This window comes from Leptodactylus fuscus, chromosome 2 (genome assembly GCF_031893055.1).
Source record: "Leptodactylus fuscus isolate aLepFus1 chromosome 2, aLepFus1.hap2, whole genome shotgun sequence".
Lineage (NCBI taxonomy): Eukaryota > Metazoa > Chordata > Amphibia > Anura > Leptodactylidae > Leptodactylus > Leptodactylus fuscus.
Window position 1 is genome coordinate 233,566,946 of NC_134266.1, and position 24,996 is coordinate 233,591,941.

The window sequence follows — 24,996 nt, forward strand, 5'->3', positions numbered from 1 at the left end:
ATAACCTCCGACCTCGATCTCGCTTGAAAAAGATCGGGATCGGAATTCCGATCGAGAGCATGAAATTTACTTGATTGCTGATCAGAATCCGATCTCCATCGCTCAACCCTAGTTTCCATATTACATGTCAATACTACCCAAAATGCCTGGAAGGCTCCCAGAAACAGGACAAATCTCCCAGATGAGCAGACAAGGTTTCCTTAGGGGGTGTTCACACAACCTCCGCTGTTCGCCCAGGGGTTTCTGTCCTAAACCATGGGGAAACTGGCCAGGGGACGGCTTGACTGTCAGCTCTAAAACCCATTCATTGGAATAAGTTTTTAAAGCAAACCACCAGTGTCCATATGCAGCTTCTCCGCCTGGAAACAGTTTTTTTTTTTTCCCCTGGGCGGACAGGGGTGGTAGTGTGAACGCCCCCTAAGTCATTTTGTAGGAAAGTCAGAAAGTGGAGCCATTAGAACGTGTTGTCTGAATGTCACAAAAAGGGAATGTTGTGGCGCGAAAGGGGGCAAGGCTTTGCTTATATGGTTGTGCTCTCACCCAAATATTTTTGCAACTTGTTCCATGTGCAGTTCTCCTATGAACCCTTTGGCACGTATGCCATGTTAGTTAAAAGTATATATAGCACGTGGCATAAATGTCAATGACTGTCATTCATCTACATGAGGCTTGAAGAAAGCCATGCTCCCAACCAAAATACCATTGTAATGAAAGGAACAGATTTGTAGTAAATTTGTGAATACAGTCCTATGAAAAAGTTTGGGCACCCCTATTAATCTTAATCATTTTTAGTTCAAAATATTTTGGTGTTTATAACAGCCATTTCAGTTTGATATATCTAATAACTGATGGACACAGTAATATTTCAGGATTGAAATGAGGTTTATTGTACTAACAGAAAATGTGCAATATGCATTAAACCAAAATTTGACCGGTGCGAAAGTATGGGCACCTCAACAGAAAAGTGACATTAATATTTAGTAGATCCTCCTTTTGCAAAGATAACAGCCTCTAGTCGCTTCCTGTAGCTTTTAATCAGTTCCTGGATCCTGGATAAAGGTATTTTGGACAAACAATTCAAGTTCAGTTACGTTAGATGGTTGCCGAGCATGGACAGCCCGCTTCCAATCATCCCACAGATGTTCAATGATATTCAGGTCTGGGGACTGGGATGGCCATTCCAGAACATTGTCATTGTTCCTCTGCATGAATGCCTGAGGATTTGGAGCGGTGTTTTGGATCATTGTCTTGCTGAAATATCCATCCCCGGCGTAACTTCAACTTCGTCACTGATTCTTGAACATTATTCTCAAGAATCTGCTGATACTGAGTGGAATCCTTGCGACCCTCAACTTTAACAAGATTCCCGATGCCGGCATTGGCCACACAGCCCCAAAGCATGATGGAACCTCCACCAAATTTTACAGTGGGTAGCATGTGTTTTTCTTGGAATGCTGTTTCTTTTTGGACGCCATGCATAACGCCTTTTTTTTATAACCAAACAACTCAATTTTTGTTTCCAAAATGAAGCTGCCTTGTCCAAATGTGCTTTTTCATACCTCAGGCAACTCTATTTGTGGCGTACGTGCAGAAACGGCTTCTTTCTCATCACTCTCCCATACAGCTTCTCCTTGTGCAAAGTGCGCTGTATAGTTGACCGATGCACAGTGACACCATCTGCAGCAAGATGATGCTGCAGCTCTTTGGAGGTGGTCTGTGGATTGTCCTTGACTGTTCTCACCATTCTTCTCTGCCTTTCTGATATTTTTCTTGGCCTGCCACTTCTGGGCTTAACAAGAACTGTCCCTGTGGTCTTCCATTTCCTTACTATGTTCCTCACAGTGGAAACTGACAGGTTAAATCTCTGAGACAACGTTTTGTATCCTTCCCCTGAACAACTATGTTGAACAACCTTTGTTTTCAGATCATTTGAGAGTTGTTTTGAGTAGCCCATGATGCCACTCTTCAGAGGAGATTCAAATAGGAGATCAACTTGCAATTGGCCACCTTAAATACCTTTTCTTATGATTGGATACACCTGGCTATGAAGTTCAAAGCTCACTGAGGTTACAAAACCAATTTTGTGCTTCAGTAAGTCAGTAAAAAGTAGTTAGGGGAATTCAAATCAATAAAATGATAAGGGTGCCCATACTTTTGCACCGGTCAAATTTTGGTTTAATGCATATTGCACATTTTCTGTTAGTACAATAAACCTCATTTCAATCCTGAAATATTACTGTGTCCATCAGTTATTAGATATATCAAACTGAAATGGCTGTTGCAAACACCAAAATATTTAGAACAAAAAATGATTAAGATTAATAGGGGTGCCCAAACTTTTTCATAGGACTGTATATGAATCCACCCTTACCAGGGGTCAGAGCAGGAGGCAAAAATATAGAGACTCTTATAGACCTGCCCAATACCATCAATGCCAACATTAAAGAGATCAAGGGTTAAGTGTGAATTCATCCTGATAGGTTTCCACTTAAAGAAGCCGATTCTGTAGGATGTGCCTGGACTTTTACCGGTGTATGATATTTGCAGGGATTTCTTCAGTAAATAAGAGGAGACATGAAGTACAGGGTTACAGCTACACAATAACCCAACGTAACAGGAGGAGGAGGAGCACAGTACCAGATACTCTGTCCACTAGACTGTAAGGACTAGTGAAAGTTCCCATATCCCAGGCATGATAATACCCCAGGTACAGAGCTGGCGGTGTCTGTGCCTACACTTTACATCCTGTCATTATTGTCACAGGAAAATGTTCAGTGTCGTGACTGCTGAGAAAAACACACACAGGAAGAGCCCGGGTTAACCCATTCACTGCTGCATAGGGGAAGGGAGCGGTAGTTCTATGGCAACCCTTTGTATAGTTAGTAGATATTTTTGCAATACAAGATACAAATATTAAATTTTTCCCTTTAGGAGAAATTCTTACTACAATACATAGAAAGTAAAAAGTGCTTCATCTTATTCATTACTAAAAAAACCAGAAATGGGGTCATGACCAAATGTGCCTATGAATTATGAAACTGCATACACTAAAGCTTCCTAATATGGCAAGAATCTCCAGATATACATCTCAAACATGAAAACTATAAACAGACAACTGCTGGCCAACATTGGTGGAGACTTATCTCTGTGTCTGAGCCTCACCCTTCATTCACATTTGTGTTTGGTATTCCATTCGTGGAGTCCGTATGTCCCCCCCCCCCCCCTCGAGCAGAATATGAACGCAACTGCAAGCGCTATGCAGTGAAAGCACACGAACCCCATAAACTATAATGGGGTCCGTGTGCTTGCCGTGTGCTGCCTGCACGAATAATGTGGGCAGGAAAGTAAATCGTGAAGTACTTTCTTGTCCACATGATCCCTGCGGAGATCTGGTGGCAAGCACATGGACCCCATTATAGTCTATGGAGTCCGTGTGCTTTCACTGGCTCAGTTGTGTTTGGTATTCCGTTCGGAGGTCCTCATGCAGACTCCCCCGGACAGAATATCAACGCAGATGTGAACAAGGCCTTACTTTCCCCTGACATCTGTATTCACGAGAGTTTGGACATCCAATATACATTATATGGTGGCCTTGACCAGCTGAGAATGACAGGTCTGAAACATTCATCTAATGCGTACGGCCAGACTGATAAGTGACCTGAAAGATTGCTATACATTGAGATGCCCATGCTCAATTGGACATCAGTTATTCTATCCAACTCCACCATACACAAGCAGACTCAGGATCCATTCGGGTTTCAGTTTGGAGAGTCAGCTAACTGTATCAGACCATATTATGGCCATTACTGATGACTAAGGTGTAAGGTCAATAGAAGAGGAACTATATGGCAGAAATTAGGATTCCAAATACATGTTGGCCAAATGTAGCCATTTGACCAATGTGATGTATTGTGTTACAATGAGTTATCTATGCATAAGACTGAGTACAAACAGCTCCTTAAAACTGTTCTGCTTCTGACAGGCGTGCACATGGAATTTGCAGGCACAATGCATTCTCCTCTTCCATGTGTGGCTGGGTGTACCCCTTTCATACTTTCCTTCCAGTCTCACCCATACTTTGGTATTTCTGAACAACTTGTGCCATCAACTTGTTTATTTCCTGCCAAGAACTGTTTAACTATTTGTACAAGACGACTTCTGCTGCCAATAAGAGCACGAGTGGTAAATACTGAATAGTCTTCTGCTGGTAGGAATATACCAGGAAACCCCACTTAACTTCTACCACACCCAGAAAGAGGAGCCCTGAAAAGAGAATGCATGTGCATGTGTTCATGCAGGCGAAAGCAGATGTGTGGTATGGCCTTCTAGAAATAGGGAAGTTCAGATAAATGTGACAGTCGTAGAGAGGTGGAGGAAAGTTCCTCAAGAAGCTCTAGCAAAATGAACTAGGGCAGGGGGACACAACTTATATCTGTATCTCCAGATGGTAATTCTTAAGAGGGCCGCAATAACCAATCCAATTAGAATAGAAATAGTAAGATTGTATAGTTTAATATCCTATAAACAAGAAGTTGGGGCACCATTCATATCAAGTGAGCTGGCACTTCCATTTTTTTATTGCTCGCTTGTTCCTATAATGGAAGAGAACAGCAAAAGTAAACGGTGATGTGAACACGCAGCCATTTTCTACACGCTACAGTCATGACTTGCTAGAACCCATTCCCTCCCTCGTGCTACGCCTCAGTGTTACACAGCAACGTATCCTGAAAAATCAATAGTAATAGTAAACTTTTACTATCGTCACTCTGCAGAATAAACCGCTATGACCCATGGCCCAAGATCAGCACTTCTTATTTTATCCAGCAATGACACACATTTGCATATGTAAATGTACCATTCATTTTCTACGCATTAATATATTAACAAAACCACCAAGCGGAAAGCTGTAATAGGCTTGTAATACCGCATATATTAACTTTTAAGCATGTCATACATATGTTTTGCAGGCCTTGCCTCCACGCCTAGCAGATGTCAACATCTGGAGAGGAACTGTTTGTAATGCTTCCTAATGGAATATATGGAAAGAGTCCTTTTCCCATGTTATCTTAATAAATCAGCTTTGTCACTAAGACATCCTTCACTGGGGTCTATTCATTCTGCACTGTGGAATTCCAAGGAGAGCCGTGCATCTGCGTAGAAGGTGCTCCGTAAAATACGCAATATTTAAGTGGACCTGTCATCTCTCCCGGCATGTCTATTTTAGTAAATACTTGTATTCCCCATAAATATCAGGCATGTAGTATCATTGCTTGTAGTTCTGTTCCGCTGCTGCTACTCACAGAAACATATGAATAAATGGCAAGGGAAACAAGGCCCAGATGTCAAAAGGGTTGTGTCCCTACCCAGCCCAACATTAGCTGCACAGACTGGATAGTGAGAGACTGTAGAAACACATTTGTACTGGAAACACCCAGTTGTCAATTTATTCATAACTTTCCAGTAGGAATGACAAAAACAACCACAAATTATAAGAGGATACTGTAGTATTTTATGGGAAATCAAATCCCATAAATGGAGGTCAAGGGAGCTGAAAGGTCTTCTTTAACCCTTAAGTACTATCACGGTGTCTATCATAATGATATGTGTATGGTAGTGATGTATGATAGACACCATGATAGTACTTAAGGGTTAGTTTTCTATACACACACACACACACACACACACACACGAGGATAGTTGGACAAGACACTGCGTTTTACAACTTGTTGGCATGTCCTTCGCTCCGGTACCCCCGACTGACACAGCGACAGCTGTTGGTAATTTTTTGTGGACAGTCTTCATTTTGATCGATAACACGTCAAGAAATCGAATCCTTGAAGCTGGAATAAAAACCCACCATCCTCTCTTGGCAGGTATCTACGGAGTTAATTTCCCTGCCTTTGTTTCCCTCCCGCCACCCACTTGATTAGAACCAACCGCAACAAAAACAGATTTTCATATGATACTTTGAAAAGCGAGAAGCAAGCATGAATAATGCTGGCGGAGCAAGCCATGAAATTCATCATGGACAGGGTCAGGTTTCTAGGTTACCTAGACTAAAGGGAAGGATTTGTCCTGCTAATTATTTACATAGTCATCATCAATAATCTGTTCACTCCATCACATTCAGACCTCGTGTTCTTGTACAAACCAGGCCCAACGATGCATGCAAGAACTCTGGGCAACCACAGAACATGGAAGCCAAATCTAGTGCCCATGACTATAGACAGGATCACCCAACTACTACTTATTATAATGGATGTCTATGCCCAGAATCATTCCATTAAAAGTGCCCAGATGCAAAACAATGCACAATATCATTGCTCCCTGCTTTACACATGCATACTCGGTTCAGCATGTTGTCAAATAGGGAGAGAGAAGGATGTTGCAGTTGTAAGATAGGAAATTGATCCCAACAAAATCCATAGCTTTGGTTTACTTCTCTCGTAGGTGTTGGGTGCATTCACACGGAGGAAAATGGGGCTGAATTGGGAGCGGAATCCTCCTTAGAATCCACGTGGGGGAAAAAAAAAAAAAAAAAAAAAAAAAAAAGCTTCCCATTGACTTCAATGGGTTCCTTTTTCTGCTAGCAGAAATGGAAGGCTTTTTTTCAGCGCTGATTCTGACGCGGATTCCGCTCCAAATTCAGCGCCATTTTCCTCCATGTGAATGCACCCTCAGAAACAAAAATCAGCTCCAAATTTTGCTGGTTAAAAATCACCTACTACACCAATAGAAGAGCGTGATGGTGGGGGTGGGAATAAGAGTTAGATTTAGATTGTTGAATTTCAATTGTCCAATCCTTTTGTTCTCATTGAGTTGTCACTGCGAGAAGCGCCTGCCCATGGCTTTCCCACCTCTCAAAGCTTGTGAGTCAAGCATGTATGTGTATGGAGAATTAGCAGCGTCAGCTGAACAAATATTCATCCAAAAGTTAGCTAGTGTGTATGGCCCACTTTACTGTAACCAACTAGTTTCATATTGAGGTTTATTCAGTACAAATCTGAGTAAGCTCCATTTTATTCTAGTATTCTCCCCTAACAGTATTGCTTCAGGGGAAAATAGCTTTGTACAGTAATGTGGCAACTAGGGTGGGCATAGCAGTCCACACAGTACCCAGTCCTTATTATGGGGACACACGCAACTACCTGGGTCACTGTATAGCTTCCTGCACAAAACTGTGATTGGGCTAAGTAATAGGGCTCATGTGTTGACCACATTTCCACGCTCCACCGATGCTTGAGTGAATAGAACACACCACATCTTACCATTTCATGATGCTGTAAGTTTCCAAATGTCCACTGTAGCTTATAGTAGTCACCTGATGCTGAGAATACTGTACACTACACCCACAATGATCGGGACGCTCACAACATTTGTGATAACGTGACGCCATGATCAGGCAAGGAAACGGGACAGACACACAGGCCATAGTTCATGGCCCAACAACAGTTGTATGAAATAGCCATGTGGTACACAACCTTATCTTGCTATAATGGAAATACCCAAACGCTTGTTTAGTGAACTTGTTCTGAAACACAGAAGCCAAATCGAAGCATACAAGATGGAGGATATATATATAAGAGTTTAATTTATTACACAATTATTTTTTCTTTTTTTAAACTGGAATTTCACTTTAATCTAGAGTCAATGAAAATCCTTCCTGAAGAATGTTAAGACTCAGCAAACCAGTGGCCTTTCCTTTTCCTGGGTGATCCACCTGGTGTCCTGTTGACCTCCCGAAAGTGACAGGAAACAAGGCTGTCAACCCAGGGAATCAATCTCTTCAGTGATGAACAGAAGTTTAGCGCATACAGAGAGAGAGATAAGAGGGAGAGGAACGTTCCAAAAATGACCGTATAGCTATCTATATCTAATTTATTTAGGTTAAAAATGGCCCATGACGTACATTTGCTACACATTGGACATACAAGCAGTCAACACAGCAGAAAGTCATCCCTACTGTATTCCTGCAAGTGTAAACACAAGACAGTTTGCAGAAATTGTCGAGGGCCGTCAAATGGCTCCTGTAATCCTTCATAGATTTCTAGTTTTGGATGACTCTCCATGCAGCAAGTGAATATGTGATCTGTTCATTTAATATAATATTCTTCAACCATGACACAACAAAACCCATTAATGTGGTTGCAATCAAGTCATGTGAAATCTGAGCAAAAGTTCTGCCTGTTTCCCCATCCATAAATTCTGCGAACTTAATGTTATGCCAAAAATATTAGCCCAGCTCATTTATAAATTATTGCAAATATTGTTTTTACTGTATAAAACCCACTCACCATGCTGAATCCAAACATTGAAATATTTTATCCATTCCAGCCCACCCCTATGATGGATTTCCTGGCCAATGATGTAGAAGATGGTTAAATACCAACTATATGACAGACTTGGGAATGCCACCAGCAATGCGGATGAACCACTATTGGTAATTACTTACAGTTGTGGGTCTGAGGAGTCTTATGAATCATACCATGAAAGGATGACTAATAAGGCACCGCTCAATGTGCCCAGATCCTCAAAGGCTGCTTAAGAAATATTCACCAAGAACCTGCTCCAGTAGACCCATATGAATTCAAGGCACCACCACATAGGAGAAAAAAAAATATTTTAGTTTTTCAGCTCACCCCATTCAATGTCCTTGAATCCTGTATCGGTGTGCACGGAAGCTGGTGGACTCATCCGGCTGCAAGGTATCCAAAAATAGAAAAAAGATCCAGCACCTCCCGACGTCTTAAAAACTTCCAATCTTTATTTTTAGTACATTAAAATGGAAACATGGCAACCATCGTAGGGTGAAATATGGCTACGTGTTTCGGGACACGTCTGGTCCCTTCCTCATGGCATGAGGCACAAACCTTTGGGCCATCAAATGTTTAGGAGAGAGTGTATTCAGACTCCCTATCTGCTCAAGGGGCAGGTATAACTGCATTGATCCCATTTTTTAACCTAAGACATGGACAAGTACAGGCGCATGCAAATGTGTGCAAACTCCATGGTAAGCACCTCCACTGAGGGATTTTTTTGTGCGTTGCTACACTTTTATATCTTGACCAATATTAAATAAGATGGCTTCAAGCGAGTCCATTCATTTTCCAGCGGAACAAGTTTCCATAGTTATTACTTGACAAGATGCCTAGGATTGACTTCGTTAAGTCTATAGCCAGTACAAAGCCTCAAGCTCTCTATAAAGTAGTGTACACAGACCCCATTACTATACTAGGTTTTCCTTCATAATACATATGCTTACATCCAACTTTATGAAAAAGTGTTACCAAATGTCATCTCAATAACTTGCTAAATATTCCTCCGATCTGAATACTTGCACACTATATGATCATTTGTGCCTCGTTGCGATCACATTGGACCAAGGCTACAACTGGCTAAATGTGCTCATTTATCACACATATGTGCCAAGGAACGCTAGCAACAAATGAGTTAACATCTTTGAACAATTTTTCTCCAGACACATTTCCAGAACAGATTTTCTTACAACTCCTAGAGCTCTGGCAGAGTCTTAAACCAGAAGGGTACGCCAGGCCCAGATATATAGCATCCACATGTGATCAGTGCAAAGACTTGACAAAAATATTTTCATCCCACAAACCATTCCCATATACAATACATTTACAACAAAAGAATGGTAGCATTTCCAACCATATCTGACCGTATACGTGAGATGACTTTCACCCCAAGTTAAGAATAGCCATGTTTGGCTGAGAATGCATGTTTATTTCAAAGAGTAGAGGAGAATACACCCCACTGCCAAACCGTATCTCCTGCCACAGCTAAAGTATGTAGAGTGTTAAAATCATTTATACCCAATCCTGCTTGGAATTGGTATTAATGTTATATTAAAGGGGTTGTCCAGTTTCAGATCAATATTAAGAGTCAAATGTTATTGTTTGAATAATGAAGATTCTAGATGCATGCAGTCATTCATGGTTTACTTCCATTCATGGGGGAGGTATATTATATAGGCCCATGGTCACGCAATGGACCGCCCAAGGTCACGTGATGGACCGCCCAAGGTCATGGCTCACTACAGGCAAATGTCCAATTACTGTGCTGTGACTAATTCGCTGTGCACCTGTGTGTTCATCACATGACCATGGATTAATTTTTAGAATGAAAGCAAATAGAGATGTAGAAAACAAAGCATATTGGATATGGTACAACTTTTCAATATTCGTCTCTTAATATTGGTCTGAAGCTGGACAGCTATAACCATCATTCCTTGTACGTTTCCACCAACAAACCTCACCACTGTGACCAATCTCTGTGTGACAGATCGTGAAAGTCTGGAACTAACTGTATTACAAGGAAACGGATCTCTAGGAATCTCTGCTCTCTGGAAAGCATTGCCTTATTAAGGACATTGTATTGTGCTGAATGCAGGCACACACTGCATATAAAGCATTTTCATCTCTGAGGGATGCCCGCCCCTATATAGCTGTAATAGACATGTATGTTTCCTTATGTGCAGAAGTTCTCTCAAGGCCAACACTTGCTGCCTTTGATTAGTTACAGCAACTAGAGCTTATAAAATATCCAGAGACGGAGCTAAGGGTCTGTACAAACATTCTGCCACGGAAGCAGGACTCTGAAGGCGGGGAAAGGGTTAACCCATTCTAGTCTGAAAGGGAAAAAAGGAGAAAGTGATCAGGTTGAATTCTGCTTGCCACCAACAAAGATGGCATATATAAAGCATATACAGTAGATGTGTGCGCGCGCTTTGTGTGTAGTAGCCAATGATGATGCCTTTCTCCAGCCTTCCAAAGTACAACTTGGACTCATATGCAACTGATGAGACCCCAGTTATAGAGCTAGGATGTATGGCGACAGCTTCCAAATGGAGACATGGTCGTGTAACCAGCTAAGGCCTACATGGTGACTTATGGACGCACAACATTAAAGAGGACTAGAGATGAGCAAGTACTGTTCGGATCAGCCGATCTGAACAGCACGCTTGCATAGAAATGAATGGACGTAGCCGGCACGCGGGGGGGTTAAGCGCGCCGGCTACGTCCAAGCGGAAGTACCAGGTGCATCCATTCATTTCTATGGAGGACCTTTCACCAACATCACGAACTCTGGCTCTTTGCATCCTTTAATATGTAATTTTTCTCTAGATCCCACCATTCTTGAGCAGTCATTGGGGTTTAGTTTCAGTACCAAAATGCTTCGTAGGTTCTCTACTGTCAGTCGGGGGGCCCTTAATTGGAGTAGAGAGAGCTTAATTAGCATATTGGGTGCAGAGCTCGCTCCCCAACCATATTCACTATCATAACACCAAGTACCATGTATTACCTATATAGGAAATTGCTTAAAGAGATAGTCTCATGTTAATATATTGCTCTAATATGCCATGACATTGCAGATTGGTTAGGGTCTATCCTCTGAGACCCTTGCTAGTCCAGGTATGACTGATTTCTTCCTATTAATGTATACAGTAATTTGCATTTGAAGATGTAATGAAGACAACATTGTTATAATGTGCAGAGGAAGTTTGTAAATTCTCAATAGTTTATTGGTTTGATTGGTGGTTTATTGGTTTCATAAGCTGTAATGTAACAACAAAGTAACGTGTAGTAGAGCGAACCACAACCTAGACAGACAGTCTATTAATATGCAAATAACAGACTGCCGGAAAAGAACATATGAAGTGTGAAGTTGACCAAATGTTGGCCACCCACAGTCACAGGAAGGACAAGTTACATGAATCAAACAATCCCTTAATGGGGTAAGCTCGGGTCCCTGCCCATTGCCACTGCACAGTGTAATCTGTGCTGATGTCAGGTTTAGCTTTGGGGCCCCTACCAACTGATAACTAAATCAGACGTAGTTCCCACGGCTTTATCCCAGGCAAGGCTTGTAACCTGGCCTGGGCTGAACATGATCCACATTTCACTAGGAGAAATGTGTAACTAATTGTCTGGTTAATCAGAAGGTTTCCAGCCTGTGGAAAGACACAATTCCCATGTGCAGAAGAAGAAAAACAGCAAAAATGTAGAACACTTGCCTGAGAATTCCTGGTCAAAGACAACTAATCAAGGGTTATTTTGCAGTTTAAAGCCCCTTGCAGACGACCGTATGAATGGTCAGTGTTCCATATGGGATTTTTCCCGGATAGCACACTGATCGATTCATTTCTATGGGCCCATACTCATGACCATGAATTAAACGGTGCGGGCCAACAGTCCAATCCGCAAAATATGTAACAGGTCCTATTCCCATTTGATTTAGCGGCCGCATTTCCTATTCATTGAATGAAAGGCGCCAGGGAAGCATGGCAGTGCACAAGTAGCTCATGGATGGCATCCGTGTATCACCGCTGCAGTCATTCACGGTCACCAGATAGCACACGATGTGGATAAGTAATCCACAAACTCTGTTCTCATTACATCAGTGTATGATCCGTAATCACAGATCTCCAAAAAAACAAAAAACAACTTGTATGAACTTGTATGGGAGAGTCTATATGGCAAATATGGCATCAATAGGACCAGACACTAATCTATAAAAGCCATGGATGTGTTTAAGGGGCCATAGAAATTAATGGGTCCTTATACAATCAGCAATTAAGGACAATATACTGATCACCACTATGGTTGATTGCATGGGGCAACTTTGAGGCACACCTTTTCCACTGAGGCTTTACTTACATATATTTTTGCATTTGTTAGGTTAGTTCCCTTGCACGTCATCTTCAGAAGTTCTGCATGCCACAAAATCTTTTTTGGATGAAAAGGATTGGTTTCACACAAGCATAATACAGGCATATTGTTACACCTGTATTACAGCCACAGATGCTGGCTAGGAGTGACCAGGATACTATTACCCTGGGTTAATAAGACCTGTGGCCAGGCTGAGATTTGTGACCGCATTACACTTGTATAGACAGAAATTAGATTCGTTCCGAACATGCATGATGTGATGTAATCACAGGCAACAGGCATAATGCCCAACATGACAGAGATGGAAAGGGATACAGAATTTTACTCCTACATGTTGGAACGGAAGGAATGGCAGCCAAAAGAGCCTCAGAACGCACAGCCACTTGCTTGGAAAGGAACAGCTGACTTTTTAGCATTGTGTGTTGAAATACCAAATACCCTACAGATTATATTTGGTAGGACTAGTAGGTACCACATTGATCATGTGTCACAGAACAAAAATTACAGGAATCACCGCATGTCCCTGCACTGGGCAAAGCAGATCAGTTTTCCCAGGGTTGGAATATTAATGATCCATTCTTAGGTAATGGTAGCAATAGTGGGGAGTGAGAATTATATGGGCGCTTTCACATGACATTTTTACAACATCTCTGACCCTGAAGTTACTTAATGTGGCAACACATGCCGCTCCTCTGGTTTTGGTAGGATAGATAAACCATGTTTGGCTGTGACTCGTCTGATCACATTGAGAGTCCATTGATTTGTAAATGTGAAGAAGTTGCACAGCAATACACTGATCCCTTGTTGGAAGTTAGGCATCATGGTCAAGGTCATCATGTCATCCAAGCCTTATGGGAATAGGGACTAACTGACTTTCCCCAACAGCAAAAGGAATTTGCATGTTAGATTTTAATACAACCATTTTTTCACTCTGCTCTGCTTGGCCAAAGAGACTTGTAAAACCAGCCATCTGGACATACCCCATAATGAAAAGCCACCAGGCTGAGCCTTAAACTTGTGCTATGGATTTTCAGGTTGCACTGCCATGGATCCCATTCAGTGGGAATAGATAGCGTTACATAACACGTTGGTTATGAACTATGGTGCAGATTCCCTCTAAAAGCAGTGCGACACTACAAAAATTGACATCAAATAAGCAGCAAAATCAGCGTTAATAAGTCAGCCATGTGAACATTTCCTTACAGTTGCCATGGGTCATACTGTAGTGAATGAAATTTTATGACATCACTAGCACATCTTGCTTCCCCTCCCCTTTTCTTACGAAAAATGCAGCAGGTCCATAAAGGCAATGAATTGAATGTGCAATATCCTCATCCAGTTTTCCAAAGAAAGAGATGACAACGAAAGATTGTGAATGACAATCTGTTTTCCCTTAGCCCAAACAGCAGCACAACTGGGGTAATCCTGCCCCTATGAGCTGTTAGGACAGGTGGAATATTTAATTACCTAACAGCAATCAACCCCTATAAGAGGTCAGAGGACCAACTCCCCTTTGTGTTAGTAGCAAGTAAAAGGTTTTAGACATCTATTTAACAGGAGTAATATGACATAGTACAAACAAATAGTACAAATACAGCATAGGGAGGGAGCCTTGTGCTGCTGTTTGGGCTAAGGGAAAACAGATTGTCATTCACAATCTTTCGTTCCCCCTACGCCCAACAGCAGCACAACTGGGGATCCTAATATGATTGCATATTAGGCTTGAAAAAGCGTTCGATAACGCGAAACGGCTGTTGCCTTTTTTTCTTTGCCAATTATGTTATCTTTCCCTCCCTGAGGACTTATTTTACTATGTTCTAAATAAAAGAATTATTTTTTATACAAAGAAAAGATTTGCCGTCTACTGATTGGTGAGTGCCCACCCATATCTTCACTATTCTACTTTTGCTACTGTTTTTTCTAAGGGTTGTGAGCACCACTTTTCGTCAGAAGAAATTCCCAACCCAAGAGTTTTTACTCTTCATAGTGGATTATTATTTTTGCCGTTATTTTGGAGTGAGCAGTGCCGTCTACTTTTGTTCTTTGTTTCTGGCCAATACTGAATGTCCAAATGCTGTGGACTCCCTTGTTCGCCACTCAAGTCTATAATGTTTGGCGAAAGTTAGCTGAGAACTCCAAGAAGCTGCTGCACATATCTGTTCCAAGGAAAGAAAACGTCTCTCGGCCCATGATGTCGCCACTGCTCGGGTGGCATGGGCACGGATAAGGTCTGGTACCGGGAGGTCCTGAGCACGTAGGGAGCAGATAATGGCTTCTCTAATCCATCTTGATAGAGTTGGTTTGGATGCTTTGGTCCCCTTGGTGTGGCCAAACACATTGATCAGCAAATTCTCTGACTTCCGAAAGGACGCAGTCTGCTCAAGATAAATCTGCAACGCTCTCACCAAGTCCAACTTGTGCATCCTTTCTTCCCACTCAGAGGTGGGAGAGGGGAAAAAAAACGCTGGTAAGATGATTGCCTGGTTAATATTCTGAGGTGTGGGTACCTTTGGCAAGAATCCTGGGACGAACCTTAGTTGCACTCTGTCTGGAAAGAAGGTTATAAATGGCTCAGAAGCCGCTAGGGCTTGTAGCTCACCGACCCTCTTGGCGGAGGTTATTGCCAACAGGAAAGTTATCTTGTATGCTAGGTACTTCAAATCCACTTCAGATAGGGGCTCGAAGGGGGGCGCACAGAGCCCCTGCAGAACTGCAGTGGCTTACCTGCTGATCTTCACTGTCTTCTGACAGCCGCGGCATCTAACTCTGGCCGCGCGGTCTGTGCATGCGTGGTTTCCCCGGAAACGGTCCCTGGCTCGGGCGGAACCCGGGAACCAAAAAACTAGTTCCCAGGCTCTGCCGGCAGACGAACGTTCCTACCTGCCGGCTCCTGCAGTATCAGACGTCCGCGATGCCGCCGCACTCACGCTTCAGCGGGGGACCTCATCCGGACCACGCAGCAAGGTAAAAACTTAGGGGGGGGAGAGGGGAGCCCTGTAAGAGGCCAGAGCACCTCTCCCCCATCCACCTGTCCTGTCCCACAGGACAGAAAAAAACACAAAGGGGAGTTGGTCCTCTGACCTCTTATAGGGGTTGATTGCTGTTAGGTAATTAAATATTCCACCTGTCCTAACAGCTCATAGGGGCAGGATTACCCCAGTTGTGCTGCTGTTGGGCGTAGGGGGAATATGATTTTCTAACTCTGTCCCCGCATGCACTTTTTTTTTGGGTTGCCTGTAGTTTGTAGACTACAAAAAAACTAAAGCTTTTATTTCTAGATTTGTTCTCTGTGCAAACATCTACCAAGTCATAAAAGTCATGGATAGATCACCTTTTCCCAGCAAGGTTCCTCTCCAGCTGCTTTCCGTACTATTTCTAGTCTGATACAGCCATAGAAAAATAAAGGCTAAAAAACAGTGAAACAAAACTACCACAGGAATATTGTTGGTATGGGACATCAACCAAGAGACTATTTTACTACTTCTCCCCAAAGAACATAAGGTAAAAATAAAGTGCTCAGAATACAATAAAAAGTTCTCTCATTGTAGAGAGATAAAGTCACATTTGGACTACTAGGCAAATCAGTTTCCAATTTTCTTTCTGGTTTATGATCCTATAAAAAGTTGCTTTACTATTGTGTCAGTTTATGGGAGATGCGCATCAGAAGTATCAGTTTCCCCCGCCAAGATTTATAATAAAAAAAAAAAAAAAGATAATGGTGCCCATTCACTAACAGTTAGGCCGAACACAGACAACCATGTCCAGGCCGGAAAAAACAGTAAGTAATGGCCATATTTACTGGCCGAAGGCGGCAAATGGGCTGATAGATGTACCATTTGTTCAAGCACATGCAAAATTCAGGATAACTTTTATTACAAAAGGGTCAACCGCAATATCAGCACTGTAGAGGTGGTAGACCAAATGCCTGACTCCGATTCCTTCATAAAATGACAGCCATGGTGAGGTGGTAGACCAAATGCCTGACTCCTCTAATTCACAACCAGAAATACAATTCGACACCATTTTGGTTTGCGTTACGGACCACCAAATTGAAATAACGCAACTAATTGCCACTTGTGTCTGCAAGATAGGAATCTTAGGCTACAATTTTAGGTACAATATATTTGAGAGCTTAGGCCAACGTCGCACCTCTAATGAGGCGACCGCAGCATCCTTGCGGTGGTTCAGACGTCTACGTATCAGTGTAGGCAGCGTCATCACGCCGCCTACACTGATAGATAGACGTCTGCCTGCTGAGAAAAGAGGATCGTGGAGGCAGCGAGCGAGTATAATAACTTTCTTTTGTTTTCCAATAGGCCGCTACCTACTGGAGTATCTCTGGCAGGTAGCGGTCTATTTACCAACCTCCCCGGACCTGCTCGCTGCCGCCCCCACTTTCCCTTGTACTATAGGCCGCGGAGGCCGGCAGTGAATAGGCCCGAGCCAGGCCACGATCCCACTGCCGCTATTATTATACTCGGGAGTCTTTTCAGACCCCCGAGTATAATAATCGGAGCCCCAGGGGAGGTGAAGAAACATAATAAACAATGATACTTACCTCTCCAGGATCCGATGTTAAGCCTAGCTGGCTTCAAGCCTATATGGTAATGCCCAGACGTCACGTGGTCTGGGATATTACCATATAGGCCCGAAGCCTGCTAGGATTAAAAGAGGACCTTTCAAGGGTTTGGACACAGGCATTTTTATATACTGCTGGAATTCAGCGCACTGTCGGCTTTCACGATCTGTGCCCCGGGTGAAGAGCTATCGGTGCCGGTACCGTAGCTCTTCACAGTCAGAAGGACATTCCTGACAGTCTGTCAGGAACGTCCTTCTTCCCAGCAGCGCATATAGCACTGTGCTGTGTGAGCGGGGAGGAACGCCTCCCTCCCCTCCCGATAATACTTGGCTATGGGTGCGTGGAGAAGTGAGGAGTCAAAGATGTCTATGTTTCAAACTTTACAGAGTCAAGTCACAGCTGAAAGAAGTGGTCATGGCGGTCCAAAGGGAAGAGACTGGAAATGTGGGGAGTATTATTGAATTGTATTTATTGTAATGTTCCCCCCCTGCTGTCTGAAGTGGCCGATCAAAAGATGAACACCACCACCTCCCCCTGGACTCAGGAAGGGGGCGTCTTTCGATTGACCGCCTCAGGCAGCAGAGAGGCTAGGTTCACCACTGGCTTAGGCAGAATATAATTCCCAGACTTCAGTGTAAAACTGGTATCAGAGATCCTCTCCAACCACACACACAGTTTATATGACTAGTGGGCAACCAAGTGCAATGGCTACGATTGACCCCTTATAACTACATCTCTGTTTGCAAGGTGGTAACTCTCTCAAGACCTTCCTAGTAAAAGTTAGAGAAGCATAGAAGAAACAGGAGGGCAACTGAAAAAATGATATGTAGGTAATGGTAGCAAATTTTAGAGGCTTGCCAGCCATTCTAGCCTAAACCTTAGTGAATCTCTGTAGCCAGATTAATATACATTATATCTTTGTACGTCTTAGACCATTTTATTAAGACTGGTGTATAGTAAGTCATTCTTAATGAAGGGTCATGCTGGAGTGAGACGCACTAAGGGTGCATGCACACTACGTAACGCCGGGCGTGTATGAGAGCCGTACACGCCGGCGTTACAGCAGGGCTGCCGAACACTTCCCATTCACTTCAATGGGAGCGCTCGTAAACGCCGCTGTTACGAGCGCTCCCATTGAAGTGAATGGGAAGTGTTCGGCAGTCTGCCGTAATGCCGGCGTGTACGGCTCTCATACACGCCCGGCGTTACGTAGTGTGCATGCACCCTTAGAGTAATCTGGGTGCCAAAAATTGGACACCTATATTAGCTAATTTTCTGGCACAAATGACTAGAAAGTGGATAGACAGAGAAGCCCTTTCCTCCACATCTACCATTAAGAAAAACAACAAGTGTGGCAAAAACTGTTTTGTTTTTTGGCACAGATATGACCTTGTATAAAGTTTTTGATATTTCGTGTGAATTAGCCCCTTGATGTCCATAAGCTCTAACATTCCAAACTATGATGGTCATTATAATGGCCACACTTCAGGCCACTTCCAAAAGGCTATACAGCAGTTCTGTTTGGGGGTCTTAAGTTTTGTTTAAATTCTGTCAGAAGAAAGACCCAAAATGTTTTTGAAAGGCATCTGTATCTTGTTCTGATTCCATCCCATTCTAGATACATAATATACTCTATACCTCTCCAATTCAGAACCATTGTACTGCTTTGTTCATTAGTTCTTCCTCTCGAGCCACACGCCCATACACATTAGATTAATGTTGGCTAAACCCACTGGCTTTTGGTAGGGCAGGTAAGGGTGCATTCACACGGAGTAAACGCGTTTTTGACGGTGCATATTTGCGGTCGCGTTAACACGACCGCAAACATGCACCGTCAAAAACGCAGCCCAAACGTCCCATAAATGCGGCGCATTGCGCGCCGCGTTTACTCCGTGTGAATGCACCCTAAATGTCTTATGTATATTTGGGTGTCCTGACTTCCTGCCCCCTCCACCAGAGATATCTGGCACTTGGCTATTTCCAGCAGTCCTACTGAAACGAATGGAGCAGTACAGGTGCCACCCCAAGCATTACTCCATTCAGAACAAAGGGCTAGACTCCTAATGAACAGGTGTCTGAAGCATTCTACAAGTTATCTCCAATCATATGGATAAAGGATGACTTCTTAAGATGGGAATACCCCTTCAATATAACAATACATTCACAAATATTTAAGGAACTCAACTAAAGCCCAGATAATTCCCACAGCACTTTCTTCATTATAACTTCAAGAACATTCTAATCTGATCCCTCCAGATGCCATGAGAAGCTGGAGATAAGGCACGCTAGCCTTGAAGTGCAAGACTACAATGAGTTTTCCTGGGAATTGTGCTCCATGCAGGCTTCACTGGGTAGAGTAGTCTAGCACAAAAAAAAAAAAAAAAAAAATTAGAATATAAATTAAAAAAAAAAAAAATCATATCTAAGTGAATTGGAATGGTCAACAGACAAAAGAAAATAATCCAAGTATGTCGTGTACAAGAATCAATCATTTTGTACTGATAAGAAAGTACATTCCCAAAGAAGTAGAAAAGCAACCAGGGTCATATGTTTTATTGCTCCCTGTCAAAAATGCTGCCAGCCAGACAAAGTACGCACCAGTACCCTCCAAGAAGAGGAGTTGTAGGCTTGATCTCTGCAAGAGAGAAGTACAGGCCACAAGATAAATGAGGCAGCGGGTCTAGGAAGGCCCTGTGTGCGTCATTATTCATTCTCTTCACAGAGGACATATTCAGAGGAAACTAAAAAGCAGAGAAGGAATCCCAGCATTTTACAGAGAGCAAAGAGCGGCATGTGGAGCCGATCACATTACAAGTCTATTCATGGGCATTACTTCAAAATGTAGAAGCCCCACCAGCAAACCATGTAGTGCCAGATCTGCTCCAAATCACCACCCTCACTATTACCTCACATGTAAGATGCCAATTATGTGGCCGTGAATTATAGATCGGGGTACAATTATTTCTACCACTTCATAGGCAGTACCCGCAGGACTAGACCAATCCTATGTGGACAAGAATTTCAAAGACATTAAAATACTTCAGCAGAAATTGTGGGAAACTATATATAGAAATATGTAATATCTAATATAGTAAGCGCAAATTCATGTCTTTATAATGACCAAGCGCTCTAAACATAAATCAAGATGTCTAAGGAAAGCATAAGAACAAGAACCTGGGTCTTAGAGGTGGGTGTATGGCAGCTGAAGCCGGGCCGGGGATAGGCTGACCAACTAATATGTATAGGGGTGTCCTAACTTTACCATGACAGTGGAGATGTATGATGAAATTAAGCACCTTTTGGTTTGGAAGGTGGATGGGGAGGAATAAGCCACCCCCAAGTGTCCGACAGCAGCCTTCTCCCTTCAACACACATGCACACTCAGCTGATCTAAGACATGGATCAGACAGAATAGCTACTGGGCAGACAGTTATTCAAGTCGTATGGCCACTTTACATTGCATTCACATAATGCTTGGCGGGGCTATTAACATTCCAACAAATATAAGACATAGTCCACTAACCTTTACAAGGTTTATCAGTGGAAGCTCTTATAGTATACATGGGGTTAATTATAGCTTATGGACAAGTTAGACACATACACTAAACAGTGTATATGCTTTAAGGATACTTACAACATATATTGACCAGTCACAGGAAATCTGGTTTTAATGACATCATTTGGTCTCTCTTGTTTGGTGAACACTAGTAATAATGACATCATTGCACTTTCTATGACAATTTTTTTCTAATCTGTATCATAAAGCACTTTGCAAACAAGTATTTGGTAGAGATGGGTAACATTATTTGGTCGTGTAACATTTTTTGGCTGGTGGCTCCAAGACAATGAGTAAAACAAAAGTTTATCACTGTATCTCCCACTTTATGGCTGGACTTTTACATATGATCCATTGACCTGCTGACCATTATAGAAGATATTTACATCATGTAATACATACCAGTATACAGGATAATATAAGCTGCACTGATGCACCAGTGTAAAAAACACACACACACACACACACACACACACACACACACACACACACACACACGATCTTACAACTGGTTAAGCACATGAGATAAAAGCTCACCATGATGCTGCTGACTGATCAATGATAAGATAAAGTGTACAAACAATTCCACAATCAACATATCTATGTTGGCTGCTGAAGAAGGGGGAAGGTGAGTAACAAGACTGAAGTCACATAAATTGTTCAGAGAATTCCTATCAATGTTGCCATTACACCCAGTGGCAGTGTTATCCACCAAACAACCCAAACAATGGCATGGGATCAGGGGGTTCTGGGTTGACCAAATACAGACCATAGTCTTTTGAATTGACCATTACCCATTGGATCATATCTTCTGAAAATGGCCAACACTCATGGTTGATCCAGTGTGGTCCCACATGACGTCTGGATATGAAGCAGCTTCTGTGGGGGAACTAAAGGGGCAAGACTTGGTGCCCAGACAAAAGTTACACCATTTAAAGTGGTTGAACCTCCTCATCTGTCATATATCGATAGGTAATGGCAACATAGGATATACCGGTCAGACGTAACCATTCTAGGGTATAGTTTGCTCCAGTAATGAATTTTGTTCTAGAATGTGCCATATCCAAAAATGCACAGATATAATTACAGCGAGTAATGCCATGTCATTATTCTGTAGATACATGTTAGAGCAAACATATGGATCCTGTCACAGCACACTGGTAAGCCTGTATTATCCCAGTGTACAGTCCTGACTGTAGATTCCTGTGGGTGCCATACAGGGGCTGGACACAATCCTCACTGTTGCTGCGTGTCCGGTTTCAGGAAGCTCTGTCCTGTTAAACATTATTACTCACTTTCCTCATGTGGACTCTGAGCTGTACAAGATACACATATCCCTGCCTGGGCACAGTCATGTATACACTGCTAGCACCAGATCAAAGGGTTAACTGGGTCATCAGAGTAGTTATATCAGCGCCAGATGACAGGACGGATGATATTTGTCACCACTCATCACATAATATTTCTGCTACAGTCCAGCAGGAAGTCACACAGTGCCATAAAAAAATGTCACAGATGTTGTAGGTGACTGCTACTATTGGGCAGAATTCACACAGAGGTATGTTCCACCAGGTTTCTTTTTAATGGATGTGATTTCTATGACTTTCATGCAGGTGCATTACATCTAAACCACCACAAAGCAGACACGTTGGTAGAGATTTACGAAACTGTCAAAAAAAAAAAAAAACCTGTCTCCATAGCAGCCGTTCACATTTTATATTCCGCTGTCGAAAAAATAAAGCCTGCATAGGGATTGGTTTCTATTGCTAACCAAGGACTATCTAGGGATACATGGCGGTTTCGGCTAGGACACATATGGCACAACCAAACGTCAAAGTGCCACACTACATTGCAGTTGGCCAAAATCAAGGTGATTAGACTTTCTGGTGACAATCAACTTGGGGGGGGGGGGGGGGGGGGGGGGAGTCGCACTTTTGACCATCAGCAACGCAGGAAGCACAGTATTACAAGGCTTGGTTGTGCTCCATTTGTTGCAGCCAAGTTAAAAATGACATATAAAGACAACCTAAGGCTTCATGCACACCACCATAGTGCTGTCCGCTTTTACGGATCATTGAAACTGGATGGAATACGGATCCATTCATTTGTATGGCCCCATACACATATCTGGTTTCCGCTTATCAGTGTCCAGGCTGTGGAAATGAACTGCAAAATATGGAGCAGGTCCTATACCGGTCCGTTTCCAAGGCTCAGTCCATTCATTCAAGTGTACGGGTTTGTGAAAAACAATGTGCCATCTACTCCATTTTATGAACCTGTACACGGCCTATGGATGTGTGTATGAAGGCTGCAGCAATGCAGTGAAAAAAATTAAAAGTTTGAATTTATTTTTTTTAAATAACATATATTCTCTCTCACACTGCCACTGTAACACCAGGCACTGCACAGCAGCCATGTTCACCCCTTCATTGCCAATAGCAGTGACCAAATGTGCTTAGCTACCATATAAATAATGTGAATTCAGATTTACAAAAAAAACAAAAAAAAAACCACAGGATTGAGTAAAGTATTCTGTCTGACTCTAGACTCAAGCTGCACCTAAAAACTACAGGAAACCGGGAGTTGGGTCTTCACCAGGTAATATCAAACAGATGGGGAGAGCAGAGCAGGATCCTTCTCCAGATCCAGACACAAAAGATACGACTGCCCAGGAGTTTACAACTCAAGGAGGTTGGCTGGGACCTAGAAGAGTGGAGAATCTATGAAGAATAGAGCCGGGAGAAAGGTAAAGGGAATGTCTGCACTTGGAATAAATGAGAGGAAGCTTGGAAAGAAGAAAAAAAAATGTATTGGTGGGGAGAGAAGGGAAATGAGAATATGGAAGGGAGTGTGTAAGTAACGGAACAGAATCAGGGGCGGGATGTACAGAGTAGCAACATAAGAACAAAAAGCAAAGCCTCAGCTCCGAGAATTTCTGCCAAGACCTTAAGAATTATCACCAGATGATCTATCAGATTCCAGGCCGCTAGCTAACATTATACAGAATAGTAGGTGCACCAGCAAGGGGTTAACCATACTATCCTATAGTCTCAGTTCACACTTATTTGCCAACAGGGTTTGTAAAGGATGTGAACAGTCCTAACAACACAATGACAAGAGCCAACAAATGCTGCCAAGGGTTAATCTAGGTCTGCATGTGTCTGAGATGGGGAAATTAGATTGTGAGCTCCATGGAGACAGGAGTGATAGACTGTCTCTGTACAGCGCCGTGGAATAGGTCAGTGCTATATAAATAACTGGTAAGTGAACAGAAAAAAAAATTATATATACACCCAGGTAAAAAGTAATGCAATTGTAACCAACCTCTCTTTATCTGGTAGGTAGAAATCCAGCGAGTAACCAAACAAGCTGCCCTCTGGTCCAGTGTACACCGCTGGCTGCTCCACATCCAAGTTAAATCCATGAACAGAGATGAGAGTAAGCAGGAGACAAGCTGACAGCAAGGCACAAGACTCCCTGAAGATCTGCATGACTGTCTTCTGAAGGCTTCACTTGGTTACAGGAGCAGGGACCATGTGAAGTCAGAGCTGGTAGGATGCAAGCTGACTTTGAAAAACCCAAAAACTACTCCAATGAAGAGAAAAGCCCCTCCTAAATTAGCTGCAGGGTGTTCCCTCCAGATAGAGGAGGGGCGGCGGGGCAGCACTACTCCCCTCCTCCTTTTTGTTCAATGAACAGATCCTCTCTCTCCCTTTCCTTGGGCTGGATGTGGATTTAATTAGACGGCCTTCTATGTGTGTTTTCTCTTCTCTCTCATTTTGCATCTTAATAACCCAAGTCCCACAGGCTGATGCTTAATGCAATTATCCTAAACCGCTTTGTTTCTGCTAAGCTGATAATGAAATCATACGTGTGACTGGAGAGGAAGGTAAACTGGTCTCACATCAAAGTCACATGAAGGCGCAAGGCGAAAAGACCTAATGGATGGGGAGCCGAGCTAATGGAAAAAGGGGACAATCATGTCAGCTTCCTAATGAAAGCGGAACAACAGGACTAATAAACCCCCGGCTTTGTTAAGACTGTTGTCAGGATGTTTTCACACATGGCAGATTTGTTGCAGGAATTTCTAAGAATGAAAATGCTGTCTATGAATCTGGATAATGTAATTTATGCAGCAAACAAAACATGGATTTTTGCAAACCACATTCACA

General features: G+C 42.7%; 1 protein-coding gene across 1 annotated transcript in view; it reads right to left on the reverse strand.

Annotated features, from left to right (window-relative positions):
- The window catches only part of ITGA5 (integrin subunit alpha 5), a 72,071-nt gene extending 47,700 nt beyond the window's left edge, over window positions 1–24,371 (reverse strand). The window contains exon 1 of the mRNA XM_075265783.1: window positions 24,149–24,371. Within this exon, the coding sequence (XP_075121884.1) occupies window positions 24,149–24,315 (167 nt within the window). The 5' untranslated portion in view covers window positions 24,316–24,371. The remainder of the gene's footprint in view (window positions 1–24,148) is intronic.
- Window positions 24,372–24,996: the final 625 nt, after the last annotated feature.